Below are 13,536 nucleotides of genomic sequence, written 5' to 3'. Positions count from 1 at the left end.
CTTATCTCAAAACATTGGTTTCAGGTTTGAACTCGTCTATGAATTGAAAATTGTTTGTACAAAAAAAAAAATATAAAAATGTTCAGATATTTTAATAAAAGTCTATATGTTTTATTATTTTTTTTTATATTACGAATTAAAACACAACACGTGATACGAATATAAGATTGTCAAAAAAATATAAATTCCCAAAAAAACTTTTGTTTTGCACAATCAAGGATGTAGGTGCAGGTTGTGGTTCGACCAAATCATCGCCATTACTTACCATCAATGATGATTTTCACGGCATCACTCGTAATTTTATCTTTGAAAAATATGTAAGTTCGTATTCTGGTATTACAGGAGAGATTTATGACAAGTTTTCAAGTTACCTCAAATAGGTGCCCACTCAAAAATGTCTATATGTCGAACTCTACACTCCGTTTGAGTATGATAATAAAGTCAATCTTGGTATGACTTTTACTGAAACAATCAGAGTAAAAATAAAATACGGCTAGAAATCAATGTAAATACCAATATAATCAATGTAAGTAACTAGGTATTACCTAATCAATTGAATTGTTTTTTAAGCAGTACTTCATTTGTTAAATATGTATTTGTCTAAAAAGTTCTACAAAGATTGTTTACCTATTCAAATACAGAATAGCTAACTCTTTTAAATACAATACCCATATACGTGAAAAGCAGCGTTCGTCGCAATGTGTAATGTTGCACGTAACGCTAGCAGTAAGTGCGGTGTGCGGTATTGCGCAGAGTGGACCGGTCGGCGCACGCACCTGCCCCGGGCACACGCCACTAAACTGAGTCGCACACTGATGGGAGTATTGAGTAATTATATTTTGATAAATTATGGTAAATAATAGTTTTGTAAATTATCCTTAGGTTTCAAAAATGTCTACCATCTCTCAGGCTACTTTAAATACAATACCTATATGTGAAAAGCAGCGTTCGTCGCAATGTGTAATGTTGCACGTAACGCTAGCAGTAAGTGCGGTGTGCGGTATTGCGCAGAGTGGACCGGTCGGCGCACGCACCTGCCCCGGGCACACGCCACTAAACCATGGCGCACACTGATGGGAGTATTGAGTAATTATATTTTGATAAATTATGGTAAATAATAGTTTTGTAAATTATCCTTAGGTTTCAAAAATGTCTACCATCTCTCAGGCTACTTTAAATATAATACCTATTATATGTGATATTTTAGGGATACCAATTGAAAGCTTCGGAAATTTTCCTCACATCACTTTACAATATCGTGACTTAATGTAGAATTCATTAACATTTAAATTTCGTTTCGTGTTCCTATATACTGAAACCTGCCATAACATACAATCCTCCAGATTATAATATTGATAATTTTATGAAACTTGGATGACTGTTCGGTAAGATGGATTTCTGAGACTAACACGAGCGACTCGTGCGGTTTTGCATTCAGTTCTAAAAATATTGATAGCCATCCTTACGATATTTTCCTTGACCATTACCGTGGTGGTAATGAAACAAATTGCCCATAATGAAGTACGCGCGATTTTCACCTCTACATGTCGCACTCGTATATCACATCGCACATTATCATTACGTACTACACGCGTATAATTTCAATTTTTATACTCCTTACTGGGGTACAATTACGGTACAGCGGTACCTTCATTACAGATTCCGCTATGCTCAGTGCGCGCACTGCCTTGCCTGTCCTCGAGCTCGCTCAGATAAGCCGGGACGTGCGCATTTTATTTATTTTAACATTTTTAAGTCGGCGTGGGCGTTTATTTCTTATTGGCAGCGCACGCGGCGGGTAAGTCACGACCAGGCCGCCACCTTGAGGGCTAAATAGCACCTACGCGCGCAACCGAGACCTACACACCGCTTATTTAATGCACACTTAAATAGATCCCCGCTGGTACTAAAGATACCTATATCTGTGTCATCGGTTCGGTTTTGTGGCTGCGGACGCAGAAATGGGTGAAGGCTTATCTGTTCAAAAGATCCGGTGGATTTCCACCTTTAGTCGTTTTGTTTAATGGATTGGGAGATAGCCTAGAAAGAATGAATGTGGAGTATTTTGGAAAATATGTATACCCGTAAGGAATATCAGCAAATAAACAAATGATATGACCGATCATGAATTTTCTGCATAAAAGCAATTAGTGTTTTATTTCAATCCGATTGACTTAACTCGTGTTATACTCGTATTCTACTATTTCTACTTACATGTCATTCGGGTGCTGATGTTTACGTTGTCCCTTGAATAAACTTGATCGTTCTAAGTCGTTAATTTCTTCGTGGCTTGGACAGAATGAATTAAGGGAAACATAGGCTACGCAATGAGTATTATCTTTCTTTTGTTTTGAGTTTATTAATGATTAACATGATACACAGATGCCGAAAGGACACATCAGCTTACCAAACCAACGTTACACGTCAACAAACGTTCCCACACTTCAACATATTATGTATTTAAATATACAGTACATACAGCGCACGACACTTCTCACGTACAGTCGCGTATAATTATAGGAGCCGCAGCTTCCCAGACTCGTGACAAGCCCGTCCTCCGGACAGTCGCGCACAACGCGAATTATTAGGGTCAATATTGCACATGGAGGTATAATGGTTATTGGCTGTGTGCTATGGTACCCTTGGTAATAATAAGCAAAAACAGCAAGGTTAAATTCAAGATTGAATTTTTTTTTCGGGAAATTGGTTAATTTTTGTTACTCTTGTAATAGATTTAATTATTAGGTACTTTTCCATTTTTTAAAATCATATATTCACAGTGGTTATCTAGTAATGTATTTATCAAGTTCGACAAACATATAGATCATTTGTAGAAAAAGGTAAAATTCTAAACCCATTTCAATGTGAAATTCGTCACGCTACATAAACTTTCAGCATCTTGCTTATGTTTACTAAATTACAAGATATCAAGTAACTTATCTGCTATTAACCAGCAACATTTAAGTTAATAATCTACGTAAAAGAATGAAAGTAATTTCCAAGTAGGTTATATTCAACAGTCGCTACACGTATTCTACGCTACGCCCACAGAAATGGGAACTTTGGCTACGCCCTCGTAGCAGCTACATCATCGTAGTTAAAATTCGGAGATTTTTCGTAGCTAATGAAATAATATGTTATTGCTTTAGATAGATATATATTAAGTTTTACTTACATATGTTTTATTGTTTCTTTGTTTACGTACTCATATGGATGTCACTTGTTGAAATAAAGATTATTTTATTTTTATTTCATTTAGTTCCAGTCACATTTTTATGGATGCCAAACTTTGTAAAGAAAAATCTTTGTAAGTCTTCGACGCACCATTTTACATTTTATTTTCAAAATGTGAAAGTTGTCGTTTTAAATATTTGTTCCTCAATTGCTTCTTAATGGCTGCACGAAATGAACTGAAAGCACGTATATAAATTAGGGCCTACTTAACTTAAAACATAAGTGATCATGGGAGATAGTAGCGAGTGAAATGTTGCGTTAACGAATGTTGTCTACAAGCTACTTTATGTATATTAGACATACATAAGTATATGGTTTCGAAGCTTATTTTACCTTGCAGCAGCCAGATTACTCACGCCGACCGATTCTCCGAACAATACTTATCACCACAATATATTTAAATGTTTATGAAGCAATAAACTTTACTATAAAAAACTATAATCCTTATTCTCCAGTCAAAGACCTTGATGATTCGACGTTTAATATATCGTCACTATTTTTATAACAATTATAGTTTTTACGATCACATATTCGCTCATTACTTTATAGTTACAAAGTATTTAAGTGCTTGCACAAAGCGTTTAATTGTCGATTATAATCGCGGTTGCTTTGCTAGTAAAAAATCTCACGTGATGCTGCTTAGGCCCATAGCACACGGCGTTTTTTAAATGCGCTGATAACGCGCGTTTCAGGAACGCGCTTCTTCGGCGCTGTAAACGCTAATTGTTGCGTTTGCATTGATAATAGAAACGCGCGCATGAAGCGCGTATACGCGCATTTGAAGCGGTACAAACGCGCGTACAAAGGAGCGGAGTAGGGCAGAGGGGGTGGGGGTCCACCACTGCGCCCGCGCCTCAGTTGCAATAATGGTTTATTGTGTGCTGCGCGTGTATCTCGTTTAAAATGGAACCCTTCGACACCGACCGCTTTATAACAGAAATAAACAATCGTCCAGCTACATGGAATTCACTACTGCCCGAATATTCAAACAAAGTGTTAAAAAGAAATGCTTGGGATGAATTGTGCCAAATTTTTTATAACAATTTTAATGAAAAAACCAGTAAGGAAAAAAACCTGGCAGGTAAGATTTCTTATATTTATTTAAAAATAATTTATTATAGTTTATAGTGCGACGGTACATAGAACAGTAAAACAGTAGAACATGTAAATAGGTAGGTACCAGTGGCGTAGCCTCCATACAACACGATTCCCATCGGCTTCCCTTGGCAGATTCTAATAGGTATATGTATTTTTTTTATATTTACAACAATAGCTTCACTGAGCCCTAGTCTTACAAAAATCTATTCGACTAATCTACGTAATTATCGCAAACAATATAATTACATTACACCAGGGTGACCATTTGTGGCAGGTTCCTGCCATTTTGTACAGATTAATTAAGGACAAAAAAACCCTGGCAGTTGGCAGAATTTATTTAATTAATTTACTGAGAGTCTCAGTAAATTAATTATATAAATTATTAATCTATGCCAGGCTTTTTTTGTCCTTAATTAATCTGTCAAAATGGCAGGAACCTGCCACAAACGGTCACCTTGCATTACACGCTTTCACAAAATATTCTTCAATAAGCTGAATACAAAATACGCAATGTATTTGAATCGCGCAAACGCACACGTATATTATTTTACGCGTGCCGATTTTACTCGCTCATATTTATGGGAATTCAAATGTTTGAAATGTATGCGATTCACGCATACATACACATTACTACCACATGCAAACACTGTCGATAATATGAGCCGGGTAAAGCCGATCTGTGATAGCTTACAATCTTTATTATAAGAATATTATTTCGTTTCATTTGTCCGTTGCAATATAATGTTGTAAGTTAAATTTGACCCACTTGTCGGTTTCCAATTAAGCTGAAATTTTGCATAAATGTGTAAATCGCATGACAGTGGAATATTATGATGATGTATGACGTAGAACTGATCTGATGATAGAGGTGGAAGGTGGCCATAGGAACTCAGTAATAAAGCGATGTACTTCCATCGAGTTTGGACTCGTTTCATTTGTCTTGATGAGTATTTTGTATTCAGACAGTTTCCAAGGTCTCATGATGGAGCTGGAGGGTGGCCATGGGATCTCTGTAATAAAGCAACGTAATTCCGTCGAGTTTGGGCTCGTTTCATTTGTCTTGATGAGTACTTTGTCTTCAGACAGTTTCCAGGGTCTGACGATGGAGCTGGAAGTCGGCTATAGGATCTTCGTAATAAAACAAAGTAATTCCATCAAGTTTGGGCTCGTTTGATTCGTCTTGATGAGAACTTTTATGTAAGTAATTTAATGACGTCTTGTTTATTGACGCGGTAAACTTTTTTTTGTGCTGGCTTTACTTTTCTTTTTTTTCACCCTACGCTACTGGTAGGTACCCTAAATTTTAGAATCTTGCCATGGTACTGCACCTTCATCACTAATAAAATAATCAGCGTACATATTTCGTATCATAGTTCCGCTTAATTGTCCCTGTGACCGTCTTGCACCAATCGAAATCAAACTTGCATCTTCAGGAGGATCTTCTAAACCAACTATACTCAAAGAATTATGAAAATTATAACCGTCACGTTCACGTATGAAATTATGCAGTACACAACAGGCTTTCACAATAGCCACACTGAAGTCCACGCTAACGTTCAGTGGCCGATTAAAGATTTTAAATTTGTTGCTTAATATACCAAATGTACATTCAATGTATCGTCTGGCACGTGTCAAGCGGTAATTATATATTCTTTTCTCTCGTGGCAAGATTTTTCCAGCGTAAGGTCTCTGTAAATGTTGAGATAATGCAAAGCCTTCATCTCCAACAAACGTAAATGGTATTGGCACTCCATTATTAGATATTGGTCTCGCATTTGGTATATTATAATTTCCTTGCCTTATCTTTTTGGTCCATTCACTACATTCATTTATTGTTGAGTCTGCAGCCTTTCCATAGCATCCGACATCTATATCGATAAATCTGTAATTTGCGTCACATATTGCAAGCAATACGATGGAAAAATATTTTTTATAATTAAAATACTCTGATCCACTATGTTGAGGTTTTATAACTCTGATATGTTTCCCATCGATAGCCCCAAGTAGATTGGGAAAATTTGCGTATTTCATAAATCCTTCAGCAGTTTTTAGATGTGATTCCTCGGTTGGTTCTGGCATACAGATGTTTTTTAATTTATCCCATATTATTTTCACTGTTTCACGGACTATGATGCCTGCCGTCGTTTGTCCACACTTAAAGTCATAGTGAATATCTGAGAAATAGCAACCCGTAGCTAAATACCTGAAAAGAATAACATTTTTAAAGCTTCTCTTGTTATCGTAAATTTTACATATTTAATTAAAATTAACCTACAACTACTTATTTCAAATGAATTAAAATTAACCTAATAAATAACTAAACTATTTACATTATTATTGTTTTCAGTCATTGAACTTCAAAGAAAATGGAAGAGCATTAAGGACGCTTATAAAAGAGACAAGGCGAAGAACAATAACTGTTCCAGTGGATCTGGAGCTAAACCTAGAAGACCCTACATATATTCCAATTTGCTAACTTTTTTAGACCCGCTTTACGAAATAAGATCTCCAAGTCAAAATGATGATGCAGCACTGGGGAATAACCAAGACTGTGATTTTCAAAAACCACATTCACCAAAGAAGTCTAAAAAGACTCCAAAACATGAAGACCCACAAGACAAATTGTATGAAGCACTGACAGCAAATCTCAAACAGTCTAAGGAAGCGAATAATACAATTTTATCTGAAAATCCCGACATACTGTTCTTAATTTCGTTAGCTAAAGATTTTTCTGCTATCAAAGAGGAATTTAAGTTAGAGGCCAAAGCTGATATGATAAATTTAATTCGTAAATATAAAAATATGGGACACTCATCGAGAATATTGAATGAAAATAGATACCAAGGTGCATTTCAATATGAACATCAGTATGGATACCAGTCTGGATATCAGTCTGAATCTGGATATCAGTCTGAATTTCAACCACAATATCCAAGTAATCAATCAGCGCCAAGAAACGAATCTGTCAGTTCACTTCAAAATTTAGATAGCAATGAATCGGTTACAAATGACTCCGATATCATATCTGACATGTATGATGATATTGAATAAATCTTTTTCTCTTATTCATAATCTAAGTGCACTTATAACATTTTACGATTGATTTAAAAATGTAACAGAACAATAAATAAATAAATAAATACTAGTTGTTTTCTTACCTCAATGTGATGAGCAAACGTTCTTCTGCCGATATACATGATCTCATTGCTGTATTTTGACGAGTTAACTCAGGTTTTAGAATCAAAAGAAGTTCTTGGAATGACGAATATGACATTCGATAACAATTATAAAATTTCTTCCATCTTCTATGTATTACCAATTTTTTAAAAGTTGTATGATAATGACCACTCAATCTTTTTTCACTCGTAAATGGATCTATCCAATAAATTCGCTTTTTTTTACGTTTTTTACTTTTTAAAAGAAGTACTAAAGCCAAAGTAAGCAGTGTTGTCTCAACCGACGCCATTGTACAACTGAAGAAGAGGAGTCTCTGATCAAAACGCAAAAGGTACGAGCGACTACAGCGCGTCTTACCGCTGTACCTGCGCGTATACGCGCAGAAGAGGCAGGTTTTATAATCGCCCCGTGTGCTTAAGTTACAAGGTTGCGATCCAATCTCGTTTGAATCGTGTATACGCGCGTTCTCTGCGCGTCGTCAGCGCGTTTAAAAAACGCCGTGTGCTATGGGCCTTAGTTGGTTGGACGATTAGTACGCGTATAAACGCTATAGTAGAGGATAGCTTATTTATAAAGATAGGTGTGTTTTGTGTTTAATAAAATAAGTAATATTAAAGGAATAAAAAAATCGAAAGCCAATTTTACATTGGTTTATATCTAAGTATTTGCTGCCAATTGATGAAGTCAGTTCCAAACTACTGGCGAAATCCCATAAAACAATGTAAAAAGCATTTCGATTTTCATAACTTAAAAAACCTGGAATAACTTAAAGATAAGTATCGGTTCCGCTTAAAACGGCCGCGTGTAAGACAATTAAAATGCGACAAAATTACTTTGAAGCACCAAGCAAACAGTAAGAGTGTAGTCTTTTGTTTTTCAAGAACCCATGAAGGCTGTAGTCGCCGGCTCGATAAAATTCCCGTCTCGTTTATTTTAAGTCTCGCATTAACAACGGAGGTAATTAAGCATCGAAATGTCCCCGTGGTTGAGGCGTCGTTCTAAATAATCGTCGCTCAGCAATTTGCCTCATTATCTTCACGGGTTAAATCATAAAATTCCGCGCTGACTTGTTGCAGAGATGATTTATTCTAAGATGATATTATAGGTAACTAGATCCCAGATTTAAACGCATGGCAGTTAATGGACCAAGTATTAGGATAGCTGCCGAAAACCCAGTTCATTTTAAAATCATTAAATAAGCTTTCAGTATTTGTAAAGCACTGGTTCTCAGCTGAATCCGGTTAGACTGGAAGCCGACCCCAACATGATTGGGAAAAAGGCTCGGAGGATGATGAAGCTTCCAGTATTTGTGCTAGTTCATTTAGATTCTTAGTTCTTGTGCGACTAATTACGAACTAATGCCAGGACACGCTTCACATTCCCATACCATTCAACTGAAGAAAGACTCCAAGCAACTAATTGCAGGCCACAAAAAAATTAAGTCAACCATGTAGAAATTACCAAACAATGCAAGTGTATCTAATTAAAGCACGACGTCAGTGTTCGACTAGAGTAATCCTTGGTATTCTACGGTTTGTAAACTCTTGTACGCGCGCACGACGCTCCGAACAAAAACTGAATTGCGCTTAATTCAATTGGTTAATCAATTCAATTAATTTGAAGGGATAGCTACCGAGCGATCGACGCAGCAGTAATTGGAACGATTAATGTTCGGTTCGAATGAGCCATTCTTTCTTTATATCGAGATCGGACATATTGAAGGCATGTTCGGAATGAATCCGCCTGAAAACTGACTACCTACGCTTTGTTGAGCTCAGATAACATCTACAGACCTCTAGGTTTTATTTAATTAGCTAGACTTATATTGTGTTATTTATTTTGCGCGAGTTGGTATTTATATATGCCTGATTAGCAATCTAATTTATCCAATTTTATTTTTAGCTGATTGCCAAGGGTTATACTGGTTGTACTTTTACTATGAATGTAATATTAGACATAGTTATGCGTATCTATTTAGCAGTACCTGCTCTTATTTTGTTGGTATTTTCTAAAATCATAAATTCATCACGTAACTCACGTTATTTTTTGCATTTAACACCTAAAGTATAGGTACCACACGCCTAACATATGACACTTTCAGCATTTCCCAGGATCATCAGTAAAGAATGTTCAGAGTAAATTTTGCAAATCTCAATTTTCTAATAAACCCCCTATACACTTAAACTGAGACCATTTCTCTCCATACAGTTTCCAGCCAATAAAAAAAAGCCCACACAAATCAGCATTAACTAAAAGAATGACAGCTTAATACATGACAGGACGTTCGCTAGCCCGGCTTGTCAAAGTGACGTGACCACGTGCGCTCGCCGCGCCTCCGTGGGTGGTGGGACCCCGGCCTTGTTTTTTCGCATTTTTTATCTAATGACACGTGATGACCATATAGACAGCCTTAGGCAGACCACCGACATGTATGGTTTGGGTAGGAGACAATTTTTGGGTGGCATTAGAATTAAAAACAAACAAATTACTGTCGGAGCCAATTAAGTATGACAACTTAAGTATGTCCTACTTAGTTTATTTATTATCTGAAAAAATATCGAGAACTTTAAGATGTATTTATTGCTCATATATTTTCACCAAAAACTAAAAGTCTTTTCTGAATACAAATTATAATTAGGTATCACTAACCATCGCTAATTTTTAAGCCATTATGTCCGAAATTACAAAAGAAGTAGTCGGTAACTGCCGGCAAAAATGACTGACTTCCTAACTCTCTACACATTACATTATGCAAATTTGATGAATAAATCAGAACTTATTAGCATGCTACCTTGTGGAGCATTTCTTAATGTTTGCACAAATTCAGCGTCATACGAGGCTCTTTTACTTACAGAAATTACAACTGTGCAGTCCGTACCCCAACCGGAGGTGCTCAATTTGGGTTCTCTTCAAATTGCCATTATTAAAAGAATAAAAGCCCACCAATCGGCCCACCCAGATAGCTCAAAACTGTATTTAAGGCAATTGCTTTATTAAAAAGAGTAAAAGTAAAAAAAGTATTTATTAAAACAAAGCTGTCTAAACTCGTCATTATGTTCACAATTGAGATGCACCTGCGGTCCTCAGCGGCGGGTGATCACGTTGCTACCAATATCTAATTACATGTAAAATTGCTTTCAAAGCGACTTTCATAATTTGGTGAAGCAAACGCAAATAACTTTATTGTATGTTGCTATCAACAAACACAACATACATGTACTATTGTCTGGGTACTTACACTTGTTCGTCATAAATAGAGGAAAATAAATAGTTAAATATAATACTTATTTTGTATTCAGTTAAGTATGAGAAATGCGTGACATACTAGGGCAAAAACCATTTGCTAAATATCTTTAGCATGCTATTAAATTCAAATTAGTATAAAATAAAAAACAAACGACACCGAAATTGTTTTATTTATTCCATCAAATGCGCCCATTGAATCTAAATGTCTTCAAAATTAAATCAAATTACTTTAGAATGACTTCAACATAATCTTAAGCCTGATCTGACGTGGATTTCGCATATCCTTTTATAATCTTGCTTGTAAAAACCTTAACTGACTTGGACAAATACCTACGTAAATGCTACAGATATTTCTAACCCGGTGGGCCTAAGTTTGATCAAAATTCGATCAGGCTCCGACCACCTAGATTTCGTACTACAAAGGCTTATAAAAACCAAATTAACTGGACCACCGCTGCCTTAGTGTGGTAAAAAGTGAAATAAAGTGTATACAGACGTTATTGAAGATTAAGCTTCATTGTACTTGTAAGGTGTATATGTGAAAGTTTCCAAATGTAAGACTAATTGAAGCGTTTATTTTCAGCGATATAGTGAATCATTTGATTTTTTAATTTTTCACAAATTATGGTTATAGGTATGCTCCTTTTATTCATAAACCATTAAAGTTATCATGTGTTTTTTCCTTACATTAAACAGTGCTAGATGCAATAAACATTTCACTGAATGCCGTGTATGTTCTATTTCAATTTCAATCAGCACCATAGGAAACATAGTAATTATTGGTAATACGGCAATTTGCATGCGGCCGCCATCCTCCCTGCTCATTAGGTCGTGTCACGCGTCATAACACTGATTAATTGGCCTCCGACGCTGGATGCGAATACAAAGAGATGTAAAAAAACAATGACAAGCAAGCAACGACCTTTCGGTAACGAGGAGCCGTCAGTCAGGCGGGCGCGCCAGCATACACTTGACAAGTTCAATTTATATGCAACTCGATGCCTACACTCGTTTCCACTTGAATGATAGGCAATAAAGTCACAGCATCGATACCTATCGAAATTATCGCCGAATATTTTTCCAAACATTATCATAAAATATAGGTTGTATCAACGAAGTTTCTTTTCGATGCGAATCTTAATGCGAATTTATATCTCGTGCTCATTAAACAGGTAATCGATGAGGCTGTTCAAATAATATATTCGAAATCGAACTTATTGGGAGAAAATTACACGGGTACGGTATTATGATAAGCAAGACAGTAGTTAGTAACAGCGCCCGGGGACTGCGCTCCACTTGGGTGGCTCGGCAGATGTTACTCAGATTGATAAAAAATCACATTTCAATTACTTTCATCGTTAGTTCATATTACGGACATTACACGTAAACACATCATCTTATGAATTTTAATGAGCTGTGTAATGAACGTGATCAGATGAGCCGGCTCTCGAGATGTGCGCGGAAAATATTTACTGAGTGGGTATCGTGTTACCACTTTCTAAATTAATAATTACGTGCTCGGCGACAACGACTGCTTCCAGTATATTTATGTTTACGTAATGCGATGACGTTTAATTAAATGATGATACTCGTTCTTGCCAGTTTTAATGGAAATTAATCATGTAGGTGTTACGGCGGATTGGACACCTTTCGTCTTCAACTTAAGATTGATACGCAAACATCGCGTGTCATAGCTTAGCAAACATTAACGTTGATGTTTGTCATCTCATACTCTTTGCATTCTAATTAACACTGTCCAAGTGAATTAAATCATCGAAACTTCATTTACTTAAAGCTAATGGTTGACAGACACGTAAATGGTGGCCCGAAACATAAAAGATTTATTTTCTTCGTTTGCCAAAAATAAATTGAGTTCTTAGACATGAAAATTGTGTAAATAATTAGTGGACGCAGCGATTATGGCAAATTGCAGCCGCAGGTGCAATAATTCTTCAATACCCGTCATTAGTGTCGAGACAGCGCAAACAAACGGTTATAATTGAATGTTTGACGAATTAGTGCGACCACCAAAGGCGACCACGCGGTGGTTCCATATGAATTGCTATGTATTTGATTTGTTTGCATTTATGTGGGAGGAGTTACAGTCCGGCTAAATCAAAACAAAAGCAACGCTGGGTCGTATAACCATGATTTAAAATGCTATGTTTTTCTTGCGAAGGAGACATAAAAGGCCTGGGTAGATTTCTGTGATCTTTTTTTTTTTTTTTTAACGACTTAAAAAATCATCAAATGACCCCTCCCGCTGTGGGTTAGCAGCGGTGAGGGAGTGTCAGACTCTTACCACAGATTATATAATAGTTACTACGTAACAGATAAATCACTCCATACAAAAAAGTCCATACCTACTGTTATAAGCACCTACAAGTTCCCCAACTACCTACAAATTCCTATCTGCGTTATAAAATGAACCTTAAAAGCTCGAGCGCTTGATTGTTATTCCAATGCGATAGCGCACAGTTCAGTGACCGCAACCGTGCCGTGGCCGTGCTTAGGGTTGCTTCTTACAATTTATTAATATTTAAGTAGGAAAAAAAAGTTACGCTTATTTTAAGAGAGCCATTTTTAAAACTGAGTTTTTAAATAAAAAGTAATATCAAGAATATTTTTCTTTAGTTAACTATTGTATTGCCTACTAAAATGGAGTATGGGTATATATTACTAACTAAATATTACCTAATACGTAAGCATAGGTAAGTACTTAAGTAAAGCTTTCGTCAAAATCAAAGTCGGTTTCCAACTATTTTTCGAGCACAAGTGCCA

The 13,536-nt window shown here is 36.2% G+C and overlaps 2 protein-coding genes across 3 annotated transcripts; one reads left to right on the top strand and one right to left on the bottom strand.

The window, feature by feature from the left end:
* Positions 1 to 4,137: 4,137 nt before the first annotated feature.
* LOC124637691 lies at positions 4,138 to 7,474 on the top strand. 2 transcript variants are annotated; one of them, XM_047174311.1, is made up of 2 exons: positions 4,138 to 4,315; positions 6,680 to 7,474. In XM_047174311.1, exons 1-2 carry the CDS (start codon positions 4,138 to 4,140, stop codon positions 7,381 to 7,383), a joined length of 882 nt encoding a protein of 293 aa, XP_047030267.1. In that variant the 3' UTR covers positions 7,384 to 7,474. The 2 variants fall into 2 exon arrangements, 1 of the variants encoding a protein (XP_047030267.1); XR_006985276.1 differs by lacking the exon at positions 4,138 to 4,315 and adding an exon at positions 5,396 to 5,529.
* On the bottom strand, positions 4,296 to 8,017 carry LOC124637690 (protein ALP1-like). Its single transcript, XM_047174310.1, has 2 exons — positions 7,491 to 8,017; positions 4,296 to 6,535 (listed from the first exon to the last, which is right to left on the bottom strand). The coding sequence occupies exons 1-2, from the start codon at positions 7,796 to 7,798 to the stop codon at positions 5,629 to 5,631; spliced, it is 1,215 nt and encodes a 404-aa protein (XP_047030266.1). The 5' UTR covers positions 7,799 to 8,017; the 3' UTR covers positions 4,296 to 5,628.
* Positions 8,018 to 13,536: the final 5,519 nt, after the last annotated feature.

The sequence above is a fragment of the Helicoverpa zea genome, chromosome 16 (genome assembly GCF_022581195.2).
Source record: "Helicoverpa zea isolate HzStark_Cry1AcR chromosome 16, ilHelZeax1.1, whole genome shotgun sequence".
NCBI classification, from domain to species: Eukaryota; Metazoa; Arthropoda; class Insecta; order Lepidoptera; family Noctuidae; genus Helicoverpa; species Helicoverpa zea.
This window is presented reverse-complemented; position numbering and strand designations above follow the sequence as displayed.

Bases quoted from the DNA above. Each gene is read 5' to 3' on its own strand.
- LOC124637691 (XM_047174311.1), top strand. From the start codon at position 4,138: ATGGAACCCTTCGACACCGACCGCTTTATAACAGAAATAAACAATCGT. The intron at 4,316-6,679 runs GTAAGATTTCTT...TATTGTTTTCAG, and splicing joins TAAGGAAAAAAACCTGGCAG to TCATTGAACTTCAAAGAAAA.
- LOC124637690 (XM_047174310.1), bottom strand. From the start codon at position 7,798: ATGGCGTCGGTTGAGACAACACTGCTTACTTTGGCTTTAGTACTTCTT. The intron at 6,536-7,490 runs GTAAGAAAACAA...TATTCTTTTCAG, and splicing joins CGTTTGCTCATCACATTGAG to GTATTTAGCTACGGGTTGCT.